At 35.9% G+C, this 10783-nt stretch overlaps 1 protein-coding gene across 3 annotated transcripts in view; it reads right to left on the reverse strand.

Moving 5' to 3' along the window:
* Positions 1 to 10039, reverse strand: part of LOC149064433 (atlastin-like) — a 31877-nt gene extending 21838 nt beyond the window's left edge. Inside the window, exons 1-5 of one of the 3 annotated variants that reach the window (XM_089255152.1) lie at positions 9967 to 10039; positions 9718 to 9812; positions 4023 to 4248; positions 2335 to 2469; positions 356 to 460 (exon numbers count right to left, since the gene is read on the reverse strand). In XM_089255152.1, the coding sequence (XP_089111278.1) occupies positions 356 to 460; positions 2335 to 2469; positions 4023 to 4232 (450 nt within the window). In that variant the 5' untranslated portion in view covers positions 4233 to 4248; positions 9718 to 9812; positions 9967 to 10039. Of the gene's footprint in view, positions 1 to 355; positions 461 to 2334; positions 2470 to 4022; positions 4249 to 9587; positions 9813 to 9966 lie in introns of those variants that run through there. The other 2 variants (XM_089255153.1, XM_089255154.1) reach the window with 2 other exon arrangements.
* Positions 10040 to 10783: the final 744 nt, after the last annotated feature.

Raw genomic sequence — 10783 nt, forward strand, 5'->3', positions numbered from 1 at the left:
AAACTTATCAATTCCCATCCTTGATATTCTTTTTTTTTATTCACATAATATTCTGAATATTTTCATAAATGAAATATTTATACTTTTCTCATCATTTCCATTGTCTTGCAAAGTGTAAAAACTGATTAAAGATAGGGACACTTGCTCTATACACACCCTGTATAGCAATTTTCAAGAAGGTAAAGCTATGCATGTTATTTTTATTTAATTTGTTTTTGGTTGTTTCTACTGTCATTAAACAATCATTATAACCATGAGAATCTGAATAATTTATAGTAAAATTTTTATAAGTTCTGATTTATGCCAGTATGACAGGAACATGCAATTTCTTAGTAAATTACTAAAAAAAAATTACCTGTATGGAACTCAGCATTGTACTCAAAGCAAATACGGTAGCACATTCTCTGACAGTTGAGCTGCTATCAAATGCTCCTTGCGTGTCCATCAGAACAACAGCGACCTACAGTGGAATAAATGCCAATAACTGACAAACCAATGACAGATAAAGTTGTATCACAAAGAGTGTCTGCAAACACTTATAATTTTGCATATTCAAGCCACATAGTGATGTTTTATGAAAATAATTTTTCACATGTTTAACAATCTTTAGAATTTTTATTCTCCACTGAAATCAAAGATTGAAATAATTTTGCCAACTTGCATGTTATGATAATTCGACTATGAATGTAAATATTTTTCTTAAATATTTAGTCATTTTAAACATTTATTTGGTCAAATTCATTTTAATCCACTGTGATTTTCAATAGCGCTTCATTTAGCACCATTACCGATATTTTGGCAAATTTAGCATAAATTGGCATCTTACTTTTGCATGATAATTGGAATCCCAATTTTGTGTATTTCTTTTGAAGAAACTTGATCAACCTAGGATTGTAAGAACTGAGAGATTTTCTTTTGCAAATTTTTTATTTATGCGAAGAAACAAGGATTTTTGGGGATTTTTCTATAAATATATGAAAAACAGGGAGAATCAGGTTTCTGATTCAAATATTTTGATAAGGATGAAAAATCTGAAGGCTTCTGGATGAATCTGAAGCATTGACCCCTACTAATTGATCCATGTTCGATTTCCCATAAATTTTGACTTAGGACCGTTCAAGTATTGTCAGCAGATTTTTAGCCATTTTTGAGCTCCCTTGTCAGCAAACTTTCGTCAGCACTACCCCCACCTCTTAACTCACATTGGAATCATATACATACCTGAGGGGGGGGGGAGGGTTTATAAAAAAAAATTTGATGTAAAAAAAAATTTTTTTTTTTTTAAATTTAATTTAGGAAGAAAATACCTTTATATGTTATTATAATCAATTTCTGTTAACTTCAAAGCTATTTGAAGGCTAAGAACACAAAATTTTTCTTTAAGAAATTCATTGTGACCCACCCTCTAAGCTACAAATGTCAAACTTATGGCCTACTGACCAAATGTGGCCCTCTGGGATATACAGGAATACAGCCACCCCAAACATAATTTTGGTAAAAATTCACTAAGTGGCACATTTACAGATCACTTAAGTGACCTGTGACTCAATTCCCACGTGTTTAAGTGGCCCGTAACACGTTTTCAGATCACCCAAGTAGGCCTGTGGCACGTTCACAGATCACTTGAGTGACCCACGGCACATTTCCAGGACGCTTAAGTTGTCTGTGGCACATTTAGAGAATTTAGAGATCTCTTATGTGAAGTATGGCAGTTTTGGAGCACTTAAGCAGCCTGAAGTGCAGTTCTACATTACTCAAGTTACCCACGGGACATTCCCAGATTATTTAAGTGATCAATGCCATAGTTACAGATCATTTCAGTGATGCGAAACACAGTTTCAGAGCAATTTAAGCGGCCGCTACACATTTCTAGTACACTTGAGTAGCCCGGACACATTTCCAGTTCACTTGAAGGACCAGCAGGACATTTACAGATCGCTAAAGTGGTTCTATAGAGGACTTGTCAATAGGAAGAATGTTGGTTCAGGTGCCTACAAACTAGCAAAAGGTTGTTCTCGTTTTTGGTATATCCAGTAAAATGCCATTAAGAACAGCTCATATTTCTATAAAGGGTGGTTGATGAAGTATAAGCATTATTCACCCCCCCCCCCATCATCACAAGTCAGCAAACCTGAACCCCCCCCCCCATCAATGCTGAAGTAATACTTGAATGACCCCATACTGACTCCGGCTCATTGTTTATCACATCAGATAATCTGAGTTTTACTCCGCAGATGCTTTAGAGATAAAGCAAAATCGAATATCTCATCAGATTTACATAAACTGCTAAAAACACATAAAAGAACCAACATTTATTTAAAGAATGAGTTTTACCTCTTCGTCTGATGGCAATTTCACGAGAAATACTTTGTTCCACATAAGTATGCCAGTGGTATCTCGCTCACTCCCACCTCGCCAGGAAAAACCTTTCAGTGGCATATCATCAGCTCCTAACCAATCTGATCTACCCTGAAAAAACAGAAAGGATGGTCTATGATTAAATGTAAAAGCATTAAACTTAATGAAATTACAGTAGGACCCAAATTATCCAAGTTTTGAGATATCCTAAGTAATTTTTTCATAAAATCATTATTATTTAGAGCAGTAAAATCAAGTGCTGCCATGAGTGCAAGTCCCACCTTAAAATATTCAACCTAAAAATAAAATAAATGGCAATCATGTAGTCACTTCAAATATATTAATCGGAAAAATACATTCCTAAATTCTTTTTTACGCTGCGAATTCTACAATGCAGTCAAGTCAAAATCGTTTTGCTTATACTACACATCATAAAATCTCACTACTACAACAACATTCAATATAACGATAAATCCTTCTACAATAATGTGTTTTCTTTGTGTGTCTGCAGAGTATTGTTATATCGAGGTTTCACTGTTCTTTGTTTTTTGTCTATAGAGTCAGAGACTAAAGACATTTACAATCTATGGAACTGCCACCGATATCAAGACGATCTCACGCTCATATTTAAAACATACTCATAATATTCAGTTTTTAATTTTTGGACTTATTATAAAATCTAATTCCAATCACATGCTACCATTAACTAATGAGAAGTTTTCTAATGAATAAAGACACCAGAAGTTTACCCCGGAAGACAAGAGGCACACATACATATGCTCTAGGGCCTTTGAAATGTAAGATAGATATTTTTTTATGAGCGAGGGTTACATTTAGTGTTAATTAATGATGAGCACATCCTTAATTACCATATGACCAAAAGCATCCCTCGGCTATAATGACAAGGTGGTGAGTGACAAAATATTTGTTAAATGTCATTTGTTATGATGTTTTCGATGGTGTGTTGTGGGTGTCAGTATGTTAAGCTGTATGTTTAATAATTTTTGTAATAGTTTACTTTGCCTTGATTTTATTATGTAAGCTAGATAGTAAGCACTCATTTTAAATTTAGTCTTTTTAATGGAGTTATTTTAAATTTATTTTAAAATTAATGTTATGCAATCTTAGCCATATGTTTGTGTCCTGAAGGTACAACAGTGTCAAATGCTTAGAGTCGTGACAAACTGGTTCACGGAATGCCACAGCATGTAACGAGGACTCTACGGGTTGTGAAGGTAGAGACTTGCAACACCCCCCCCCCCCATAATTTCCCAAAATAAGCTATATCACCTCTGGAAGGGGAGGCGGGTGGTAGAATCTACAGATGCAATATGTTATCTTATGCGTTGGCTCAGCTGGGGGCAATAGACATTTATTTATTATAATTTTTTTAGACGGATGGCGATGAGAGAAGAAATGACGTAATAAAATTCTGAACGAATATTTGGAAAGTAAGGATAAATAAATTGAATAAAATACATTGAAATAAAATAAAATGCACAGCATTTAATTTTATTTCGATGTTAGTGTTGTTTTCTAGCTCTTGGAATAAAATAATGTGCAGCATATTTTAAACTGTGGTATTGGTTCAAAAAAAAATTTTCAACTTAGCAATAAAAGAGAAAAAAAATTTTTCTTTCATGAAAACAAAAATTTTAAATTACCTGAGCTTCCAAGAACCGTAACATGAAGTTCAACATGAACGACTTCCCTTTCCGAAATGCTCCAGCAACTGACACGACAACCACCTTCTTATCCTTGATTTCATCTTTGAGCAAAATGGATTTCAGGCTTTCTTCTCCGAGTTCGAAACTATGGTCCTCCGCTTTGACAACAGAAATTGCTGATTCAGCTTCGACGTCCATGCCACTCATTCTAGCTAAGGAGAAACTACAAAATAGGGGGGGGGGGAAACAAAAACTAATTGTTCAATTTTGTTTTGCAACCAAATGCACACAATTCACTGATGCTATTTATCAAATAAGATCATTAAAACGAATATTCCTGTCAACTGAAAAGACTTCTAGACATAAAAGGATGAAATTTAAATAAGGCAGGGATTCAGGGCCATAACTAGAGAGGGCAACTGCCCTGGGCAGCAAAATTTAGAGGGTGGCAATTTTAAGTGGAGACAAAGAATCACATTCAACATCATAAAATTGTTGAATAAAGTTGTGGGGGCGGCAAAAATCCTAGTTATGGCCCTACGGGGATTAACACTATAAAAGTCTGACAAAAGATGTCTCACAAAACTTGAGTATCAAGTTACATACAGGTACACACGACATTCAAATGAAAATTTCATATTACTTTGTTTCTTGCTAAAAATACTTTAATGACATTTCAGTATCAATATAATAACAATTTCAAGTCTCTTAGCTTAGAAAATATGTGTTTCAACCAGCTTGAAGGCTTATTTAGACATCAAGAGACACCAAACTCTTAGAGCAGTCATTTTTTATCTCAAAAGAATCAATTTTTTTTAAAATTTTGCTCTGCAGACATATATCAGTAATTTGTAACACGCATTTTGTATTATGACTCATAATGAGAGACTATTAATGAATAAAAAAAATATAAACCTGCTTTTATGGCATAAATTTGCAAATTTTTCATCGTTTTCAACTTTTTTTTTTTACATATAAATAAGGCCACACTGTTGAAACACATTTGGAGCCGTTCAAGTATTACGTAAGCAAATTTTTAGCCATTTTTGACCCCCCCCCCTTGTCAGCAAAATTACATCATCAGCTCTGCCCCTCTGAAACCTAACGCATATTGGTGGGATCAGAGACGCACACAAAGGGGGGGGGGGGCATAGGAGGCTCTCTCGTGCCCCCTTGCCACGATCAAAAATTTATTTTTTTAAAGCAAAAAAAAAAAATTTTAATTGAAATTTCGGAAGAAAATACCTTTATATGTTACTATAATAAATTTCTGTTAATTTCAATGTTATTTGAAGGCTATGAACTCAAAATGTACCTTTAATAAATTCATTGCGACCCACCCTCTAAGCCATACAATGACGAATCGCATAAAGCCCCTTTGCCTGCAGACGAAATATGGCCCTGGGATTATCTGATGCGGCCTGCCCTCTTCAAACCCAATTTTGTAAAAATGAACTAAGCAGCACATTTACAGATCGCTTAGGTGTCCCGTGGTACAATTCCAGAACATTTAAGCGGCCCGTAGCATATTTAGAGATCCCTTGAGTGACGTGACACAGTTTTAGAGCACTTAAGTGGCCCCCAGTGCGGTTCTACATCACTCAAATTACCCTCGGCACATTCTCAGATTATTTAAGTGATGTGTGGCACATTTCCAGAGCACTTAAGTGGCCCGAACACATTTCCAGATCACTAAAGTGGCTCTGTAGGGCACTTATCAATAGGAGGGATGTTACATCAATTGCCCACAAACTATCGAAAGGTTTTTCTCATTTTTGACGCACCGAGTAAGATGCCATTAAAAATATTTCAAATTTTCATACAAAGTGGTTGATGACGTAAGCATTATCCAAACCCCCCCCCCCTTGTCATCAAATCGAAACTCCCTTCCCCCCATCGATGATGTAATACTTGAATGGCCCCTTTTAAACTAAGAGACCCGAAATTGTAATTATATTGATATTGAAATCTCATTAAAGCATTTTTAGCAAGAAATATGCAGTAATACGAAAATTTCATTTGAACGAAATGTGTCCCCTTAATGTAAATTGCGAGACTTTACACATTCTGTACAGGATTTTTGTGACAAATGAATAATACATAACAAAAACAAAACAGAAATCTTAAATATTTGCTACAATATAGCAAAAAAACAAAAACACATGCCACAAAAATTGAGGCACAAATTAAAAATTCTTTTCGAAATCATGAAATTTTTTTTTAGTAATTTAAATTTACAGCATTCCTTTTTATACATCACACACAAATTCTGTTCGAAAGTACAAGGTTTTATGGTAGTAACTCTGGATGAATCAAACCATGCTTTTTGAATCTCATTGTGCAGTAATGAAACCGAAAAATATTGCTTTCTTCTGCTATGCACGACTCATGTAAGGGGGTTGGTTTACCACATAGGTTTTTTATGGGGTTGAGGTTTGGCCTGAAGGCTGGCCAATCCAAAACCGAGACATTTTTAGCTCTAAACCACTTTCTCATTGACTTTGAGGTGTGAATGGAAACATGATCCTGCTGAAAAGTCCTGCTTGAAACACCTATTTCTCTAAAATGGTAATAAATGACTTTCAAGTGTTTCTTGGTACATTTCTGAATTTTGACTGCTATTTAAGAATGCCAACGAGGTTTGTCCATCATAACCAAACGCTCCCCATGTCATTACTGAACTTCCACCGTGCTGTGTACTAAATAAAGTTCATGGATTTTTTTTTTTTCAGATCATGCCGATAAAAAGTATATCCTTCTGAACTGTCTATGAATTCCACTTCTTTACATCACTGAAGAGCATTCACCCATACACAGACATTCACCTGAATATGACATAGGATTTTGAGCCCAGTCAGATCATGCTACCGTCGCCATAGTGATGATCGGCTGTAGTTTTCTGTGGTTCCCAATTTCGAGTTGTGAATGCATGCCGATCTCCTCGTTCAAAAGTCTCGCCACAAAGAGCAGCAGGCATACAATGGTACAAATATTCAATCATTATGCTTCACTCATTTCACTTCGAAAATATAGATGGCAGCACTGAAAATCAAACACAACACTATATATATGCACTCAGACTGTTAAGTACACACTCATGCTCCTGGCACAACTCATCGGTAGTAAATTAGCCTACCCATGGCGATAACCAGAGTTGTGCTCGTGTTGAACGAAAGTCAGATTACGCTTTCTCACTGTCTTGTTTCGAGAAGGGCACATGAATCAGGTTGATCTTTTGCGCATGGCGAATTTGTAAGTTCATTTACGAACACACACACACACAGAGTTTCTTTTAAAACATTCAATTCCACTCTATGTTTTACTTCACTAGCAGTGTGTTTTTATTGTAGAGCCAGTTTTCATATTTTTCTGTCTGCGAGTTAACTGGTCACTCTCAAGTCTTCCAGGTCTTTCGATCTTGGTTTATAATCCTCACCACATGCTAGCACTCCACAGATGCCTCGTTTAAATGAGAAACTGTTTTACCTTGTGACTTCAGTACCCATATCCACAATAACTCCTTGTTTGCGAACTGGGGGGGGGATTTTATCATGGTGCTTGACTAACAAAACTATTCAAGGATCATGTAGCAACAATGAGGAACGCCTCTTTGGGAAGTAAATGTACGTGGCATATTGAAATTTGCCTAAATCTGATCCTGTGCCTGTACATTTGAGGCATGTAAAATTCAATTTATCAATTTTTGTTTTAATTTTCATGAAACGTTCACCTCATATGTTCTGGAATATACATAATTTTTTCTGATCTTGCATAAAATTATTAACAAAATCTATCAGTTATTTTTAATTTTATTAAAAGAATATACTGTGTGCCTAAACGTTTTTGCTACACTGTATATCACGGTGTATGTTAAAAAAAATACTTTACGAGCAGTGCATAGAACTATACGAATCAATGATTTTGACCGTCTGAACACGAATATCACCACAAACAAGTTTCATTGGGTCGTGTCTTTGCGATATTACCCTGTTAACAGTTAGAAAATGCTTTTCGAGCATTATTGTATAGTGAAAAAATGCTAACAAACATAGAACAATGTTACCAGGAAAAATGGTCCAATCTCGATGCTGGCTGACTACTGATGGACAATTGTAAGAGATGCTAATTATGTCCAGTACACGCACAATGCGAAATAAAATAACATACTGGATGCCAATAAATTAACAAACATGTTGTGATACTTATTATGTGTTTCTATGTTTTATGTATATTAATACAGTGACATCCAGTCCCCAAAACAGAATATGCTGAAATGTGCGATGTAAGTCACAGAACAACCAGTGCTGTTGCAGAACAATCTGGAAGAATTTTAAGAAAAATGTAGAAAAACGCTATTATGTATATGCAAATTTTTACCGCAGAACATTTTCAGTCAGCTGAAGGCTCGTTGCCAAACATTCTGCTTTGGAGAATCCAGTTATAATGAACTCCAAGAGACCGGAGAAATCCCTTCATTATAACAAAATTTCATTATAAAAGAATTCCAGGTTTTTGCATCAAAAACCTATTGCATTGCCTATGTAAACTAATCTGGGAGAATTAGAAGTGTTTGTTAAAACAAGATTTTTAGCTTTAACAGTATTCGACTGTATTGTCTCTTTATATATTGGCGAGGTTTCTGTTATATATTTATGTTATTTTTAAGAATATACATGTTTCCTATATACTTATGTTGTGTTCTCAATGTATTGTATTGTGTTATTGTACAGCTTCGCTCTGGTGCACATGCAGGGGTAAAGGGGGGGGGGGGGTGATAGAAACAACCGCTACTCCCAACAGCAGAATAATATGGAGAAAATTTATCTGTCCTGTAAAATACAGGATGATCCACAAACCTAAACAATTCACCCCTCCCAACACATCATCCTGGATCTGCGCCTGTTACAGCCCGAGAGTCTCTTGAGCTTACTACTACTAAACAATACATGCACCTCACCCACATTCGTCAACGGAACTTATAATCAATTGGTACATGTTGGAATGTGCATGTACGTATTGTGCACCTTTGTGAATTTTGTTTCTGTGTAATGCTCCTTGTCACCTGCCACCAATTTTCCTAACTATAAGTGAAATGCAACGATTTAATAACTATCATCGTAGGCCTGTTGCTCTCTGTGGCAAGGGGGATATCAGCTCACATTCGCGTCTCGAAGTTGGGAACGAGAGTTTCGAACTAACGGTCATGATCCAAACCCGATTTACAAGGGAGGGCTTCCATGATGGTTCCTACAAATCCACTTACAGACAGAGGTTCTTAAGCCATGGGTCACTATTAAACCCTTTAAGCAAGGGTTTCCAAGATGGTTAGTACAAGTACACTTACAGTCCTGCTACAACTGCACATGTTGCATCACTGGTTTCCCTAATTTTGGGAATTGTTTTAGGAAAACACTTTACAACCCCATGGGTAGCAAAGCTGGAATGGTTATTTATTTTGAGTCGCGGCTGAGAAAAAAAGGGGGGTTAAGAACCCCTGCCCTACACATTAAGCCCTGCTATTGAAACATTAACAAATAATAAGAACAACGCTAGAGTACTCACTTTATTCTACAATTGGTTAATAAATAAATAATGCATTGTATATTAAATTGGAGCTTTAAACAAGGATAAAACCGTGGAAATTTAGGGGGAAAAACAATATTTCATAGACATATTCATGCTAATTTTTTACCTATAAGGAACAAGGAAAAACAAATAAACGTGTTTTCATGCAGGCGTACACACACTGACTATGTTACGATCAGATCTGTTCAAACACACATGAACCTACTCAGAGGAGAGAAAAAAAAAAAGATTTTTTCAACTGATGAAACACTCATTCACTAATTAATTAAAAAAATTAAAAAAAAGATCTAAAAAAAATTCATTAAGTGGTGAAATAATTAATCCTTAAAACTTTAATGAAATTCAAGCTCCTCACGTGCGTTTGTTTGATTCCAAAGGATGCGTAGCGAAACGTCATAACCTATCTACGCGGGGGTTATTAGGTTACGTTTATGCACCGGAGCGAAACAAGTTTCAATATGGCCAATCAGATGAGTTCTTTTATTTTGAATTCTTTTATTATTAAATAAGAGCTCTACTCTGATTCATGAAATCAATTAGTGGGGTGAAAAATTAAAAGAAAAGAAAAAAAGAGTTGATCTTATATATAAAATAAAGGTGTCTTAATGAATAAAAGAGACATCTTTATATCATACATATGCGATCAAAGGTTAAGTTATATTAGAAAAATTAAATATTTTTTCAAGATTACCTGTTGCTTTAAAAGTAATGTGACCATATAATATACGGGACATTCCTGTTTTATCCCGTATTTTCATCAACGCTTTGAAATTTGTGATCAAAACGAAATCGTGGACAGGGCCACAACTAGAAAGGAAAATTTAGTCTATCACCCGGGGCCAGTCTCCATTTTGGAATCCCTAATCGTAATTTTGAACGGGAAAATGTCGAACTCAGTATCCGAAGCAGGAACCCCCCCCCCCCAGACTGGGATCTTTGGCGGGTTTTGTGAATTTATAGCGTGAAAATGTAAAAAATGGTTATTGTCCAGGCCCCGGGTTGAAGCCCTGTCACGGCCCGGGGCCATAGGTGGAGATAGACACTCGAATGTCTGGGGAGGCCAATGATGTCAATTCACATATACGTTCGATCAGATGACTCCCCCTTTGACGCTGGGGGGGGGGACAATGCCTCCGTATCTTCGGCTATGCCCGGGACACCAGAGTTTTCTG

Source organism: Pholcus phalangioides, unplaced genomic scaffold (assembly GCF_987345545.1).
Source record: "Pholcus phalangioides strain wild (caught in Gottingen) unplaced genomic scaffold, Ppha-v1.0 ptg000042l_1, whole genome shotgun sequence".
NCBI lineage: Eukaryota > Metazoa > Arthropoda > Arachnida > Araneae > Pholcidae > Pholcus > Pholcus phalangioides.